Below are 18,680 nucleotides of genomic sequence, written 5' to 3' on the forward strand. Positions count from 1 at the left end.
AAACAACGTTTATTCAGACTCCTTGGAATTTACCTTACGTATGGACAGATGATACAACTTTAAGAAATGGGAAACGCATTATATTGAACAACCACTTAAAATCAGACACTTAAGGTACCACATGAACGCTTTATATTGAACAAACCACGTTAATTAAGACACCTTGGAGATCACACTTAATATAGACCGATGATACACTTTTAAGAAATAGGTGGCGCATTATATATTGGACAAACCACGCTAATTCAGACACATTGGAAACCACATTAAATATAGACAGATGATAAAACTTTAAGAAATGTCGAGAGCATTTTATTGGATAAACCAAGTAATTCAGACACATTGGAAACTATGTATTGGCCAATATTGGCCAAACCACATTAATTCAGACACCTTGGGAACCGCATTGAGTATGGACATATGATAAAACTTTAAGAAATTGAGAACAAATTATATTGGACAAACCACGTTAATTCAGACTCATTGGAAACCACATTAAGTATGGACAGATGATAAAAATTTAAGAAATGTCGAGAGCATTTTATTGGATAAACCAATTAATTCAGACACATTGGACACTATATTTAATATAGACAGATGATACAACTTTAAGAAATAGGGGGCGCATTATATTGGCCATACCACATTAATTCAGTCACCTTGGGAACCACATTCAGTTTGGACATATGATCAAACTTTAAAAAATTGAGAACAAATTATATTCAAAAAATCACGTTAATTCAGACACATTGGAAACAATATTAAGTACGAACAAAAGATAAAACTTTAAGAAATTGAAAACAAATTATATTGGACAAACAACGTTCATTCAGACACCTAGGGTACAACATTAATTATGGACAGATGATAAAACTTCAAGAAATGGGGAATGCATTATATTTGACAAACCACGTTAATTCAGACACATTGGAAACCACATTAAATATAGACAGATGATTCAACTTTAATACATAGGTGGCGCATAATATTGGAAAAACCACGTTAATTTAGACACCTTGGGAACCACATTAAGTATGGACAGATGATAATACTGTCGGAAATTGACAACAAACTATATTGGAAAAACCACATTAATTCAGACACATTGGAAACCACATTAAGTTTGGACAAATGATAAAACTTTAAGCATTTTAAAACAAATAATAATGGACAAAACACGTTTATTCAGACACCTTGGAAACCACATAAAATATAGACAGACCATACAACTTAAAGAAATGGGTGGCGCATTACATTGGACAAACCACGTTAATTCAGACAACTTGGGAACTACAATAAGCATGGACATATGATAAAACTTTAAGACATTGAGAACAAATTATAATGGACTAACCACATTACGTGTGACTTATGTTTAACTGTAAGAAATTTAAAACAAATATTATTGGGAACCACATTAAGTATGGACTTATGATAAAAATGTAAGAAATTGAGAACAAATATTATTGGACAAACCACGTTAATTCAGACTCCATGGAAAAACATTACGTATGGACAGATGACACAACTTAACGAAATGCGGAACGCAATATATTGGACAAACCATGTAAGTACAGACACTAAGGGTACCACATAAAGTATGGACAGATGATACAACTTAAACAAATGGGGAACGCTTTAAATTGGACAAACCACGTTAATTCAGACACCTTGGAAACCACACTAAATATAGACCGATGATACAACTTTAAGAAATAGGTGGCGCATTATATTGGCCAAACCTCGTTAATTCAGACACCTTGGGAACTACACTAAGCATGGAGATATGATAGAACTTTAAGACATTGAGAACAAATTATATTGGACAAACCACATTAAGTGTGACTTATGTTAAACTGTAAGAAATTTAAAACAAATATTATTGCACAAACCACGTTAATTGAGACTCCTTGGAAAGAATATTACCTATGGACAGATGATACAACTTTAAGAAATAGGTGGCGCATTATATTTGCCAAACCTCGTTAATTCAGATACATTGGGAACCATATTAAGCATGGACATCTGACAAAACTAAAAGAAATTGAGAACAAATTATATTGGACAACAATGTTAATTCAGACTGCTTGGGAAGAACATTACACATGGACATTTTGTATAACTTAAAGAAATGTGAAACGCATTATATTGGATAAACCACGCAGAAATTTGGAACGCTACATGTTGCACAAGCTCTCAAATTCAGACACTTAGGGTACCAAATTAAGTATGGACAGATGATATAACATAAAGAAACAGGGAACGCATTATATTTGACAAACCACGTAAATTCAGACCCCTTGGGTACCACATTAAGTATAGACAGATGATACAACTAAATCATTGTGGAACGCATTATATTGGACAAACCACGTTTATTCAGACAGATTGGAAACAACAATAAATATAGATATATATATTGTGTATTTGATACATATCCTTTTATAAATAGAGTGTAATGATAATGTATCGCTACTATTGTTAGGATTATAGTATAAATGTATGTATTAAGTGCAGGTATTGTTGAAATCTACTTTCATTTTGTATAAGTACAACTTGACCGCTGTCTGGTGATTAATTTTTTATATCAGACAAACCTGATTATCCTGGTGCTCGTGTTGAAACAATTGTTCGGAGTTGCCGCTATGTCAAAGAAAACAGACGCTGAGTGGGTCAAGTAAGATTAATAGTCTTTGAACGTGTTCTCGATATCAAAGAATACAACATGTGAACAATAACTATTTTAACGCATCAACGGCCATACTAGTCTATTTGATTGTATACAGCAAAAAAGATGATTAAAGTTAAACAGCTTTGCTGCAGAACGAATTAATGCGTAGTTTTTATTTAATGGCACGAACTGTCGCAAAAGCTTTGACTCACAGTCTCGTAATACCCTTTCACATACATGAGCTTCACGTTTTAAAGCTCATGTGTACACCTGTATCATCACAGGACCGGTGTGCGGAGTGTGTTTATTCTACTTCCCGTGATGGGCCTCACCTGGGTGTTCGGTATTTTTGCAGTCAACAAGGACACGCTCGTCTTCCAGTACTTGTTCGCCATCTTCAACAGCCTGCAGGTAACAATTAAACGTTTAATATCGCTTGCAGTTGATGGTATTGCACAACAATACGATCAAAAGATAATAGCAACTACTTTGATAGCTAAGAGTTTAATCTATCTGGACATTTATTACAAACATACGCGAATAATTAACAAGACATGTCAGAGTTTCACCTTATTCTCATAGTGTCGCATGTGCAGTGCTTATAGGAAATGGAAACTTACAAAGAAATTCTTTTTTATGTTACAGGGATTCCTGATATTTCTGGTACAATGCGTGTTTGACAGAAAAGTTAGTATTTATAAATAATGTAATGTTATTGGGAACATGAACGCCTAAATTGGATCTTGAAAGAAGTCGATGTTTTTGATGGTCATTAAGTGGGTTTACAAACAAATACATTGTATTTTGCATAGTTGAAAATCATTATTAAAGAAGGGCAAAACAGACAAATGTTACATGCCCCATGATTTGAACCAGTGATGTTCAGACGCAAAATATAACGCACTACAATTTCACCACGCAGGCTTCGGAGATTATGACGATATTTCAAATGTTTGGCTAGAATTGCATGCGTATGTTCCAAATAAGTAACGAAAAGCGTTTCAAACGCATTATGTCATTGTTTGTCGTTTTGCTAAACTGTAAACACGTCACTTTAAACTCAAATACGGAGATGCACATTTCAAAGAAACCAGATAAGTATTTCATATTTAATAAACCCACTGTCTTATTGAAAGGTACGCGACGCTCGACGCCAGAGTAAGTTATCATGGTTCACATCTACCGACGTTCGTACCGGAGACACAGAGATGAGGTCTACGCAGGTGCGAGCATCATGTTTATTACGTTAACCAATACATTCAACTAACCCTAGTCCATTCATTTAACGTTTTAACTGATATTTCGGCGCTAGGTTGACATAAGTTTGTTTGTAAATGAATATCCCAGGTGAACGTTTTCTTGTACTTATTTTGTTTTTGTAAAATAAGCAGTCAATGATATACTTGAAACAAAATTGTATCACTCTGTCGAGTTGCAAAGTAACGCACACATATAGATATAATATTTAGTTAAAATTATAGTATATAACATATGTACGATTGGTTATCTTTTTTAATTTTAGAAATCTTCTTAACACAGTGTCAGAGTATCCACGTAGAAAAAAAAGTCACTACGAGGTCAAAGTACAAGGCGGCTTTACTCATATGATTGATTTCATAAGTGTTGTATTCGTAACCATTGGGCTGTATCATAATAGCGAACCTTATTCAATTATGCATGAACGCTTTTAATATGATTGTTTGTATAATGGTGTGATGTATTCATGAAGTTTGACCAGTTTGAAAAGTAGTGAATATGTAGTGCAAAGACATTTTCAAATTTTTGTTTTTCTTATTTTTTTGTAATTTATACTCAATATGTTACCGCTTTTACTTTTGCATTGAAGAGCTTTTCATTGCAGCATTTTGTTTTAAACTATGAGATAATTTTGATAAATAAAACTTCAAATGACATGGACTTGTATTATAACAATCTGGACTGTATTAGTTCTTTGTTTACTAAGTTTGATAGTAGATTGTGCAATCAAGGTTTGATCGTGAAACAGTCAGAACATTTGACTGTACTTGCAAATCCGTTGTCTAGTAGATAACCATACTCGTGTTGTTTTTTTGATTAAACAAAAGACTAATGCAATGTGTATCCTCGTCAGATAGATATTATGATTGTAACTTCTATTCAAAAAGTATTTTGGGTGTTTTATATTTCTATAAATAGTATTTGTATATAGGCGTATTCAATTTCTCTTTTAATTTATTTATTTTCTTCAATTTCTTATACATATGATAATAAATGTGTATGTTTTTGTTTTTTTCTATAACATGTATTGTTTTATTTTATTTATTTTCTCTTATGGTTAATAAAGATAACAAAGTTCAAGGATTTATATATTTCGTTATTATCAACTACTTTCAAACTCCGTTTTTTTTAACTCATGTCTTTACATATGTTAACATATGTCATGCGGTTTTCTCATCTACACTCATCTGAACACGTGATCTGTAAAAGACTATTATTATTACTTTGTCAATTATTATGAATATCATTATTTAATTTTTCCTTATTTTAGAATTAAGATTTTCCCCATTTTAGAATATGATAAAAAAACATCCTATTTTCAGGCATTAAAGGCATTAAAATCCAGTCGATTGATCATCATTTGATAAAATTTAGTATTGCTAATCAAATGTATAAATCTCTAAAAACAAGATTTCTTTTTACATTTTTCTTACTTCAGTATGGGATTTTCCTATTTCATTAAAAATATCAACGATAATTAAGCCCTAAAATGATGTTTGATTACATTATCATTTCATAATTCCTATGGGATTCTTTTCTCATCTGCAAATATAATGATTATGTCCATGGAAAAATATCCCAAGGGAAATTAAAAAAGAGCCGATTTTGATCTAAAATAATAAATAAATGAAATGCAAATTATACCATTAAAACCAAATAAAAACCATTAATTAAGAATAAGTAATGCGCCTTTAATCGCAAGATCAATCTCAATGAGGCATTTCTAAAAAGTACTTACATTTGCGAAGTTAAGGTTTCGAAAAGTGTTTCTCCGATTTTCGTTCATTAAGAAAACTTTTCGCAGATTTATCAAGATTAACCTCCATCGGAGATTGCATGTGTAATAAAAATGCCTGTACCACATGTTTCACGTACATGATTAGATAACTCATCAATAAAAAGTCTACCGCAACTTTTGTTCTCCCTGACGATTGTCTGTGTGCAAAGCAAACCGACTAATTACAAAGTAATAACCGTTTTTGTGTGATCATAATAATACATTTATATATAGTGTTATGGAAGACACGACTTTAAATTACTATATACTGCTTCCAACTGTCACCGGAGTTGCCCGATTCATAGCCGGACATGTGGTTGGCGTTTCCGTGATTTATATATTCAACAATCAAAATGTTTAATTTGTGTTAGTGGTCATTTTCTTTTTCATATGTGCATTTATGCAAATAATACTTTACATTCAGTTTGTTTTGTTTTTGCATACACATCTTAAACGTAGAATGTTTTGTGATCATTTGTGATTATTCGCGGCGCTATATAGGATTGAAACAAAACGTGGGCGTCGCACATATTCCTTACCATGTTATATTACTAACTTACATTTACCGTGTCACTGTACGCTTTTTATGCGATTGTAATAAGTGTTTGCTGCTTATACTTTTATATTGTAGTGTATGCGATTAAAGTGCAATTAATGTGTTGATGTGAATGCCTCATGTTGGAAAGTAAGTGCATATTTTTACGAAGATCGCGAGCGCTAAATGGTTATACAAAATGTCAAATATATGTCGAATACCCTTGCGAGTTTTACGCTTATCCATGCCAAATCCATTCAATAGCATTAATGTGAACGATTGAATTCCGTGAGGAGACATTTGCTGCGCGATCATGACGCAACCTTTATATAATATACCAGCAGACATCTTTCAGTGCTTCATACAGTATATACACTAGATAACGTTGTTATAAATAAGATAGAAAAACAAACAACAAAAAATACAAGCACACAGAGCCTAGTGATCCGTTTAATCCAAACGATTTTATTAGATACTCTCAAGGCTGTATTATACTAACACGCCTCCGTAAAGACTTAAACATACGTGATATTAGTATGGACTGTGGTGAAATCATGTCAGTCAATGCGATGAATTGCCTTTCATATATGCATATTTCACACATTTTTTCGCTATGAAGTTATCTAATCAACCTGACGTTCATGTAAAGTAGCACTTTCAAAATAATTGTGGAGTAAAAGAACATTATTGTTTTAGTCATCAATCGTGGGTGAAATCAATATTAACATATTATAAATCAATATTAACATATTATAATATACATGTATTAAATGCTATTTACAAATTTATAAATGATTAAATAACAGAATAAATATGAATATAATATAGATCAATGTTTCCCTGAAAGTTATCGATTTCATTATGAGGTCGATTTTGTGCACATGACTTAAGGCAGTTGTTTACGAGGTATCTACGTCTACGTGTTACTCCCGAACAATCAATTCTGACTATAACTGGGATGCGCTGGCAAGAAAACTGTGTTAAAAATAAGATATTAGTGCAGGTTAGAAAATGAATGTTCAAAGATAAAAGTGTGCAGAATTAAAAACATAGTAAGGTGGCTAGACTTTAACTGTCACCAGCCTATCTTTGAAGATATCTAGGCGGGGACTGGACTTGACCTGGTATGGGAGACTATTCCAATGCCTTAGGGTTCTGGGGAAGAAGGAGTTTAGGTGGTACTGGGTACGGGAATGAGGGATTAGGAAGTTCAAGTTATGGGTAGGGGTGAAGTGGACATGGTCAACATAAACTAGCTTATACTGAATTTTATATAGTAAGATGATAGAGGTTTGGAGTCTGCAGCTTTCTAGGGTGGACCAACCAAGATCATTTAACATGTGTGTTACGCTGCTTTGGAAGTTATAGTTGTTACAAACATATCTAGCCGCAGCTCTTTGGACACTTTCTATATTGTAAGTAAGATTTTTCTGCCAAGGATGCCAAATTACAGAGCAGTATTCTAGTTGGGGTCTAACATATGTGAAATAGGCTGTGGTTTTTATTTCCTTATTTTGAGTTTAGAAGTTTCTCTGTATGAATCTTAGAGAGTTTTTTGCCTTGGAGGTTATCTTATTGATGTGATGGGTCCAGTTTAAGTCTTTTGAGATAGTTACTCCAAGGTACTTAGCAGTATCAGCGGATTTTAGGGTATATTGGAAGATGGTAGGGTTCTTTTCACGGGTAATCCTTAGCACCTCACACTTGTCCGGATTGAACTCCATAGCCCAGTCCCGCTCCCAGCCTTCAAGTTTCTGTAAGTCTTCTTGTAGTTGGTTTGCGAATGTCTGTCCCTTAATTGTTAAATAGACTATAGTGTCATCCGCAAATAGCCTTGTCTTACTTTTGACAGTTTCTGGCAGGTCATTGATGTATGCCAGAAACAGACAGGGTCCGACAACAGAACCCTGAGGGACGCCGGATAACACGGGCAATTCATCTGATATTTGACCTTCAACCGCAACCCTTTGGCTGCGGTTACTCAGGAATGATTTAATCCATGAGGAGACATGACAGTCAACTCCATTTTATTTAATTTGTGTATCAGCTTGTGATGGTCGACTTTGTCGAAGGCCTTTGAAAAGTCCATCACAATGACGTCAGTCTGTTGTCCACTGTCAAGGCTGTCAAGGACTTCCTGAGAAAAACTCAGCAGCTGAGTTTCGCAGCTACGTTTAGTCCGGAAACCATGTTATGGGGGACTGAGGATATCGTGCTTGTCAAAGAATGTCATCATGTTTGAAACAATGATATGATCCATAAGTTGAGAAGAGATGCAAGTTAGGGACTGGGACTGGGCGGCCTCTATTTATGTTAAATTCATGGAAGATAATATCATGATCAGAGTTTCCTAAACTTGGGAGGGATGTAACTTTATGAACCAGTGAGAGTACATTTGTGAGGAGTAGGTCTAAGACATTATTATTTCTTGTCGGAATTTTTACCATTTGTTCAAGGTTCAGACTAACAATATTTTCAAGGAAATTTTCATAAAGGGTCTTGAATTTGCAGGAGCTCTTAATAGCTTTTGAAGATCAGTCAATGTCGGGCATATTGAAGTCACCTGCAAGCCATATAATGCTGTTTTGGGGGATTTTTTGCAGAGGTAACCATAATTGTGAAAGGGCATTTGGGTCATTTTCATGAGGCTTGTAGAATGAACCGAAATAGATGTTACGGAAATCGGGTATGCTTAATTTGGCCCAACAGACATTACAGTCTGTTTTGAGATCTGGCTGCTCCTGACTCACTAGGGACCTTGTGACAGCTATCAGGACTCCATCGTATCGTAATATACCTGTCTGTTGTGGTTATCAAAACTCAACGAGGGTGAAACAATCGTACTATTACGAGAAAACTTGCCCCCATGATGCTTCAAGTTAAAGTCCAAATTATAAACAGTGGGGCTAAATTTGGATTTCGTTGTTTGTGAGCATGGTTTAATTTTTCATAGGTTTATTATATTCTAAACGATTAATGAAACCTAGTGTCGTTATATAAGCGATTAAGTAGCGTGATTGAATAATTAATTTGCAAGATCACGCCTATTATTGTTTTATTTGACAAAATATTCACTATTTAATGGCGCCTCTTTGATACTTTGAATCAATGGCTTGCTTGTTCTTAATATAGAACGTTGATGATTCTGGAATGCGGTGTATGAAAAAGAAATTAAATGCACAGCTGTGGTCAAATCTTTTGATTTTGCGTAATGTTTTATAGGTATCGTTCTCAAGCGATATAACGAGTGTCAAGCAATGTCTCGTTGATGAAAGGCGTTTAGGTTTGTATTTAATTTGAGATACCTTTACTTGGTATTGTACTGAATATATAGAGCTTCTGCCGCAATGCGGTGCCTATACAATTCTTTCAATGAACATCGAAAATAAAAGCTGAATATGGAGCCATGTCGTTTTTGGATTTTAATTTAATGATAATTGAAATACTCCCATGATAATAATAATAATGAGAATAATAATAATGAAAATAATAATAATGAGAATAATAATAATTATTATTATTATTATTATTATTATTATTATTCTCATTATTATTATTCTCATTATTATTATTCTCATTATTATTATTCTCATTATTATTTTTCTCATTATTATTATATCAATTAATATGAATAATATTTTTTTATTTATATGGAAAGCGGATGTCGCGGGCATTATGCTCATTTTAGGGTATTCTAACGTAGAGATGAATTATATGGAAGGGAAAGCCCGCAAAAATAATCATCACTAGAAATAATGCAAGTGTTGAATATTCAGCTCAATTGTTAAACAGAGCACTTTTAAAATGCTTAAATGCAACATTTTAATATCTGTTGTTTTTTTTAAATTGTGAAGAGTAAAACGTATGTTCCGATTCTACAAAATTGATATGCAAATAAATCAATTATGAATATAGAGATATTTTCATTTTAATTCTATCGATGTCAACAGTACACATGTGTAGACTTACTTCAACAGGTTAAAATTTTTAAATACAAACATGTAACTTTTATAACTACAAATCAGAAAATGAAGTAAGGAAGTCGATGAAAAACTACATTAGCATCTTGAATATTTTTAAGTTGTACAATCGGTTTAAGTAACCTGCCAAAAGTCAGCATCTAACAAATGTATACTATACAAGTGTACAGAATACAAGTTGACGAATCACAATTCAACATTTTACAACGCATTTCCATATTAAGCAGTGAACCGCAAAGTCAACCGGTGTTAGGGTACAAATTGTAGTTAGTAGTAGCTTCTGTTATCGTGGAAGAACTTACTGCCAGCTTAACTTCTTAGTCTTGATAGGTCCAAGGTAAGTTTTTATTAAGATTTCAATATATCATCATCATTATTGTTATATTCATGGATTCAGATAGGTGTTAGGCACATTGGATCACACAATAAGTGGTTCTCAACCACCTGCTCGCGGTAATATGTAAACAATTTACTTGTTAACAATATGTAAATACACAATTACATGGCATTTATTAATTTATAATTTTTTCTTTAACGTTTAGGTTTAAACATTAATTCTGATTTGGCATGGAAGTCTGCCCCCATTATCTATTGAACACAGACCAGACTCAGCTTGGTAACGTTCAACTAATTTGTGGTGGAGTGACATTCCCATTTAATGGGATATTCATGCCCTATGTATTTTCACCATCTTACCTAGTTCAATTGTGTTCTATCTTACCAAAGACGTACATTAGAGACAGAGCTTTTATCGTGTATGAGAGTACAAGGGACCACAGGACAGATATTTTCTGTGATACATAAGTTCAAAGAGGAATCATATATTGGTTCCCTTTTCAATGTTTATTTTATAAAATAGACTGTTCGGCATCTGTGTGATATATTGTTTTAATTATATTTGATGGTTAGATTATAGAAATTAATTTAAGGTCGATTCTGAAACAAGTTTTGGCAACTTATTAGTCACACTCAACACCTATTTCCTGATGAAATCCATCACCACAAGGGTCTCATTTCATTTTTGAGAAGGAGCCAATCATTCCCTGCAAAGTGGTAAGCGTTAACCGCAGGTAGAAACTGGTACCGTTTCTGTTTGAACCCACAATAATTGAACCCACAACCTCATGCAATCGAGGCAAATGAAAGATATACTAAAAGATATACTAAAGAAACCCATATGGGTATACAGGGCTGTGTTTCCTTCTTTAGCACGGGCTTTATATAGGCCCCTTCCCTCAAGACAAAGGCCTCTTCCCCTAAGAAAATTTCTTTAAAATGATGCAAATTTCCCCAAATTTAAAGCTAACTATGGGAAATTTCTTCCCTTTTTCAATTTTGTCAATATTTTTTCCCCAAATTGGAAAGCCAAGCCATTTTCCCAAATGCAGAAAAAAGCCAACTTTAATAGATCACAAACAAGCATCATTAGTTTATACTGTTATTTGTTGTGAAACCACTGTTTTATTAACATGCATACTCAATTATGAGTGGCCTTTATGTACTGTGTTTAAAAAATATTGTGTATATGTTTTACTATGTACATGATAATGAGACTTTAATAAATCTCGTAATCTGCATAATCAGAGTCCATATGCAACTAATCAATATCAGTAATAACATAGAAACAAAAAACATAAATATATACCTCTATTAATGCATACACTTTGTATTGCAAAAATAAATATAACATGGTTTGTTTATATAGTTCGTTAAGAGAAAAAGCTTTCCGTAAACACCACTGAATTAAGCAGAGTCACTGCAGTTATAATATTAAATTTGCTGCATAACAACACCTTCTGTGTCGTTCGATGGTGTTCGTGTTCTACTTACACAGCTTCGCACCTTAAAACTGGTTAAAATCTTTTGACGAATCCTTTTCAAGTCTGAAAAACAACAGAAGAATACCACATGTTAACTTAAGTGCTTTTACTTTCTTTGTATTCTATTTATACAAAAAGTGTGTACAAATAATTAAGCAAAATATGAATCATGATATTAAAAAAAAGACAAGCGAATAGGAAAAAAATCTTTTATTTGAACAAAACATGTTTGCTAAAAAAGATAATAGATACAACTTCAACAGTGTGGTTTATTTATTCCTTTACCACTTAGATACGTATTTTTTGTCCCTTAGAAAGTTAAATTTAATTTAAAACCTTTCTTAACAAATTCAAGTTTTAAAGGCTTCATTTCCAACCCTTTCTATACTGATGAGCGGCAAACAGCATAAAACCTCAACAGACTGCGAGTTAATCACAGGCTGTTCTGGTTTTATGCTGTTTGCACATAGTCATTTTCACTTTGCTTCTGAGTGGGAATGGGCTAATATGTTCAGTTTAAATAAATTAGTTTGAACAATACACAATTTATTCAGTATTCCATCATGTAAAAATTGGTTAATTAGATATATTATCAGTACAGACTAAAACATAGGTTCTAGAAACTTATAATAATGTGTTCATATTAATTTCTGGATGTTATTTTAATATACATTTGCCTTGGGCATTTTATTACTTTCAAACACACACAAAGTCTTGGTGAACAGGACCATCATCATGCTAATCTGTTATGACAGTTAGGTATATTTGAAGGATACCAAAATGGAATCTGAAACAAAACACTTTTGTGTCGATTGTTGTCCTGAAACGTCAAAATCAGGTGTAAACCCATATAAAGAAAAAACCTTTAGTAATACAACAAATGTAATATAAATTCGGGAAAATATCCCACAGTTTATGATACAAAAACCTTTTTGATACATACTTTATTCACCGAAGTTGACTATTTTCGTTATTGCACCAGAATAATCAATGTTTACATTTACGCAATTGTTCCCGGCCTGTAAGCGCAGCATTGGTTCCTGGCTAAGACGAAAAATAATTTTGTCGATTCCACCGCGTAAAGATTACAGAATTTACAACTGTGCAAATGTAAACTTGTTATATTGCAAGATGTAAATATACGCGTTGGCCAATCTAGACGTGTTTACATGCTCACAGTGGAAATAAGAAGTTCGTTTAAGTTACTATTGCCGATTTGTATATTTTAGAATTCACCTTTGTTAAGAAACGTTAGAGTTGCGACAAAGTTTTGTGCGTTGTGTTTGCGATTTGAGTATACAAGTAAATGTATATTTTACATTTTGAACATTTTTTTTTATTTAACAATTTTAATTGGGCCATGCACGAGATGAACTTTTTAGATGTATCCACCTTAAAAAGTAACATTTTTGAAAATTGAAACATAAAATATCAAACCTTGTTTATTTGAACGGATATTATTTGACATGTTTGTATAATCTATAATTGCAACATGGAACATATCAGCTGAATACTCAACACATGCAACATTTCTGGTGATAAATAATATTGGCGGTCTTTCCCTTCCATAGAATTTAGCGTTGCACATCGAGCTTTTTATTGTTGTGAATATAATTGAGCGAATTCTGTGGAATGGGTTATTTCTCACAGGATTTCATTGCATGCAGCATTGAATTCGTAGCTGAATACGGAGCCAAGTCCGTATGCGAGTTTGTGTTGTTTATCATTGTTATAAATCAATCTGAGTATAGCACGCTGATGTCGAGGTTATGAGCTGTCGAATATAGTATGTCCATGCTGAGCTATATTCAGGTCTATTTTCGATTTTCAGTAACTTAAACTTCTTACAGTTCTAAATGAAATGGATCGAGCGTCGGGGACTTTGGTGTTTATCAAAAGATGTCATGTAGAGCTTATTTCAAATCTAGGTCTGTAATCGAGTTTATATTATTTGAATTCAAATCATTACTTTTACTGCACGTGGGTGTCGTGAGAATTAGGTTTCTATATTATTTCACGTTACATTGCTCCACTTTGTTTCGCCGCTTTAAGTTTGGTTTACTCATTTCAAGTGTTTTAATTCTGTTTTATTCTATTTGTTGTATTTATGCGACTGTTAGTTTAGAATAACGCTCAGTTATCCTAGCTAAAAATAGATTTCTAATATATGCGTTCTATCATCAACGGTACCAGCTGTCGGAGTAGTTCTGAAAATTAATTAGGCCTCGATATTTAGTACAATATTTTTATTCTGTCAAAACATGTTAACATATAATATTTTCACGCGAACGGCGATAAGAAAATGTTTATATTTGTTTGAAACAGTTATTTTTTTCGTGTGTTGTTTTCATTGACAAGTTTAATTTTTAGCTTTTATAATTATTTGAGTGCGCTTATTTTAATCATGTACTCGAGGACATGTTCCATTTAAGGTGTCATTTTGCAAGATTATATGCATACGAATATAAAATGCTCTTTTGTTTTTTGTGGGACGATATATTCAACACATGTTCAATTACCATGTTAGTGTTCGTGTTTCGTATGAATAGATATCGTGCCGGGAAATAAAAATGTAATATTCTACCCCCCCCCCACAAAAAAAAACCACAAAAAGAGCATTTTGTATCATGTTAAATCTATGTTACCGTACTACATCTAAATAAAATTGTGGCTCTTGCTATGAGGAACACTGATGGTTTATGTTTTAACTTTATTTGTTGAACAATTGTACGAAATATTAGATGATTTTGAGTGTTTATGGGCTTTTAAGATATATTTTTATTTTCATTTCGTGTCATCACATGTATTCATTGGTGAGTTAAACATCATTGGCTTAATTCCACAAAAATTAGATCGTTCGTATGTGTCTGTCATATCAGTATAATTAAAACCTGATCGCAAAATTAGGTTTAACAAGTGCCATTTCTTAGCACCGCTCAGCATAACTGCTAGACGAGAATGCACAGAAACACAATTTTGGCAAAGACGTTTTGAGTTCTTTACACATTTAAGTTTACGCCACTCATTTAAATATCACTTCTGTTTGCAAATAATCATGTGTTGGAATGGCAAATGTGCACCTGTTCCTGTTCAGTGAGTATCATCTTTATTAAAACAATTTGGGCGTGTATCATATAAATATACATGTAAATGCAGAGTCGTCATTATATTATAATTTTGAATACTACAGTGGAACCGAGTTAACATATGGATTGATTTATTTATGCCGCTACCTCGTTGAGTATATAGTTCCCACGAGTTAACTTTCATGTGAGAAATGCTAAGTAAGTCGTGAGCACTAATAAATACCTGCTGGCAAGCGCGCAACAAATTTGAGGGAAAGACTTAATAGGTAATCAGAAATACTAAGAAATCATTTGAAAAAGTAGTAACGGCAAAATGAGTGATGGAAATGAGAAGTTGCATAGTGTTAGTTATATCATTCCTATTTGCCTGGATAGTATAAAATCGTATAGACAATGTAAATAACACATGCACATAATACATTACCTTATTGTAGTTGTTTTTACGTTTTTATTAAACAATACATTACCTTATTGAAGTTGTTTTATGTGGTTATTAATGAAATAAATTACAAGGGGTTGCATGTTTTAAAAGCAGAATAGTCGTACACACAGAATATGCTTGTTAAATTATATGATGATTGTAAATGAAAAGATGGAGATCGGTACGAATATTCAACTTTATTCTACCCCTATTTATATCATCATATCCTAGGTCGTCATTCGAAACACATTGCCTTCTTTTTTTCGTTGCGCTTGCATGGATTGTATAACGTCTTAGACGCGTATCAGAGAGTATTATCAATTACAATCAATAGAAACTGCAGACTTGTGATTAAGTGGCTAAATTATTTAAAGGTCCGAGATTAAAATTTTTGCTTGACATATTTTTCTTAATGACATCCTAGGGTGTATTGCTCGAGTAGTCGATTTTCCAACTACATGTATAACTTTTCAATATGGGATTTTGGAAGATAGCGCTTTTTAATGGACTTTGCATTTTGGACAATTATGGAGCTGTACACGTGAATACACGGTTTATTATTACCAACTGTTTATATTTTTAGATAGAGGCAATGATGATGATGATGATTGTAAATATAGTGTTTTCTTTGCCTTGGTTCCGATAAATGATAATTTATACAGGTTGTAACTTTGGTTTATATATGGGAACACTTCGAACAAATCGTGTTATTAGTAAATTAATAAATAATGAAACCATTTTGTTTCCATTTGAATTTAAAAATGCTTACATAAAGAGAACACTCCATGAAGGACTGTGAGTGTATTGTGTTCCAACAGCTTTATTTCATATTCCTGGTAAACATATAATACGCCAATAGTATTTCCTAACCTATAACTAATGATTGATAGCATTTCGTCCGTGTTGCATAATATCGAGTTAGGTCAGTGCTTGAAGCGCTGTAACTGTTATCTTGTGAAAATGAATATAACAGAGCGTTTCTAAATATCAACAGAATGTTAACTGCCACAAATTAATTCATTGACATTTATACTCTGACATATATCGAGTGCCAATTCCTACATTTTAGCGCTTCAAAACAAATACTGCACATTACAGATGCATATAAGGTTATATTCCTCTACATTCCGGTGGATGTTTATTTGAAATGTAGATTTGCTTGTTAATGATGTATTATTTGGGATATATACTTTTTGGCTTATGTGTAACACGTGCTGACAGCACAGATCCAGGTAGGCTGTGGTTTTATTGTTTAATTTTTAAAGAGTAAATTGGAGAGATGCTTTAATTCGTTCAGTTTTCCATCTTTCTGTATGTCTTAATCATTTCTCACTTTTCGTTTTCATTTCCTTGTTTCATTTATTACATGATTTTCATATGATATAAGTATATAATTTATTAAACTTTGCTTCTTGCTCTTTATTATTATTTAAAGACAAATTATTTTTATACGTGTGTTAATAAACAACAATTAAAGGAAAGGACAAGCACTGGATTAATACTCCAATGTACATAAGTTCACTTTACTAAAATATATCAAGTATTCCACAACCACAATGATGTAATTTTCATGTAAGATGTAACCGTTGAGTAAATAGCGACTGAATCTTATTCCAATATCAAAGAATTATATTTTAATTATACATGAGAAATATAAGACAAAAAGTAGTATAAGTAAGAGGTGCTTATTTTGAATTTTCACTCGTTATAGCGTGAAACATCTTAATTTGTGGGATTTGTTGTCATTTCGTAAGCAGGCTAGCTTTCACTTGAACCGTACATGTTATAGTATTCGATATAAAATTTTGGTGTTTAAAGGATAAAACAGATACAAACATATGGTAACAATCATCAAATTTATAAATATGTCCTGTCTTGAAAACATTTTTTATTGTTTACGATGTATAATTTTAAATATGTAATGCCCGAAGTGCACACTTGGACTTGGTATGATATATTAAGCCAATACACATCATGCGTTTAGCGTAAGACAAATATACATATATATCCATTGTATTGCGAACTAATTGACATTAATGTTTCTAACTAACAAAATCGAAAAACCTACACATGAGTCTCAAACCTTCGGGAATTTTAAAAATAACGAAAACAGAAACAGCATCATTACATTTTTGCGTCGTCAAAGTCGAATCCATTTATTAGGAAAACAAATTTAACGGTCCCAACAAATTTAAAAACGACGATCTGAGCAAGCTATATGCCGAGCTTTTGAAAGGCGTTGTCTTTTGAGGGAAACTTTCGGAACACTGGATTCGCAGATCGCGTCGAGCGTCAGGAATTTAAACAAAGGTTCAACATGCCGCCGCCTAAGAAGACCTACTCTGGAACCATGGGAAACACACGTATATCTAAACCATTGCCCATGCGAAGATCAGCAGTTCTTATTTTACCGACTGAGATATTACATTTTCAGTATACACAACTGCGGTGTATATAAAATGTTCGTAAACGTTGCATTGTGATATAAAACGTTTGATAGTCTGAATTATCAAATCGTTATATTAAATGTTTACATATCCCTGCAACAGGTATATTTTCTTACGGTACATGATTATATTATATATATTATATTATATATATAATTTCGTAATCCTTCAAGGTTGCTTTAAGCCTTCATGCTATTTGTCATTGACATAAGTTTTATGTATATTTTAGGTTTTAAGTAATGATTAAAGCCTTTATTTCCTAAACAATATAGGATTGATAAACTTGGTGAACATACAGATTGTATGAATGCTTACACATTGAACATATACCATAAATAAAAATATGTTTGGTTTCTCTTCTCCACCGACCCACTGAATTTGCCGTGATCCGATTTTTTTAAATCGGATTTGGAGGCGGTAAAATGCTTTTTTTTTAAATAACGATTTCACAAATGGTTACACACGTCATGTTTACAAATCTACCTGATAGTGGTTATCGGTGCGTTTACCAAAACAATAGCACAAAAATTAACAAGTAACCGATCACGCCAGGTACATGTCCGCGAAGGAGAGCATTAGAGACTTAAGCTATTTTTGTCGAAGGAAAACTCCGTTGAGTTTTGGTAAAAAGTAATTCTTAAAGTTGGTATTTATTCATTTCAACAGCATGCGATTTATGCTTACAA

General features: G+C 32.9%; 2 protein-coding genes across 2 annotated transcripts in view; both read left to right on the forward strand.

The window, feature by feature from the left end:
- LOC127853018 (adhesion G-protein coupled receptor D1-like) overlaps positions 1-5,008 on the forward strand; it is a 155,525-nt gene extending 150,517 nt beyond the window's left edge. The window contains exon 11 of the mRNA XM_052387135.1: positions 4,250-5,008. The gene's annotated coding sequence lies outside the window, so the exon portion shown is untranslated. The remainder of the gene's footprint in view (positions 1-4,249) is intronic.
- An 11,630-nt stretch (positions 5,009-16,638) lies between these two features.
- Positions 16,639-18,680, forward strand: part of LOC127853016 (adhesion G protein-coupled receptor L1-like) — a 41,214-nt gene continuing 39,172 nt past the window's right edge. The window contains exon 1 of the mRNA XM_052387133.1: positions 16,639-16,779. Coding sequence (XP_052243093.1) covers positions 16,713-16,779 — 67 coding nt within the window. The 5' untranslated portion in view covers positions 16,639-16,712. The remainder of the gene's footprint in view (positions 16,780-18,680) is intronic.

This window comes from Dreissena polymorpha, chromosome 12, assembly GCF_020536995.1.
Source record: "Dreissena polymorpha isolate Duluth1 chromosome 12, UMN_Dpol_1.0, whole genome shotgun sequence".
In the NCBI taxonomy this organism is placed as follows: domain Eukaryota; kingdom Metazoa; phylum Mollusca; class Bivalvia; order Myida; family Dreissenidae; genus Dreissena; species Dreissena polymorpha.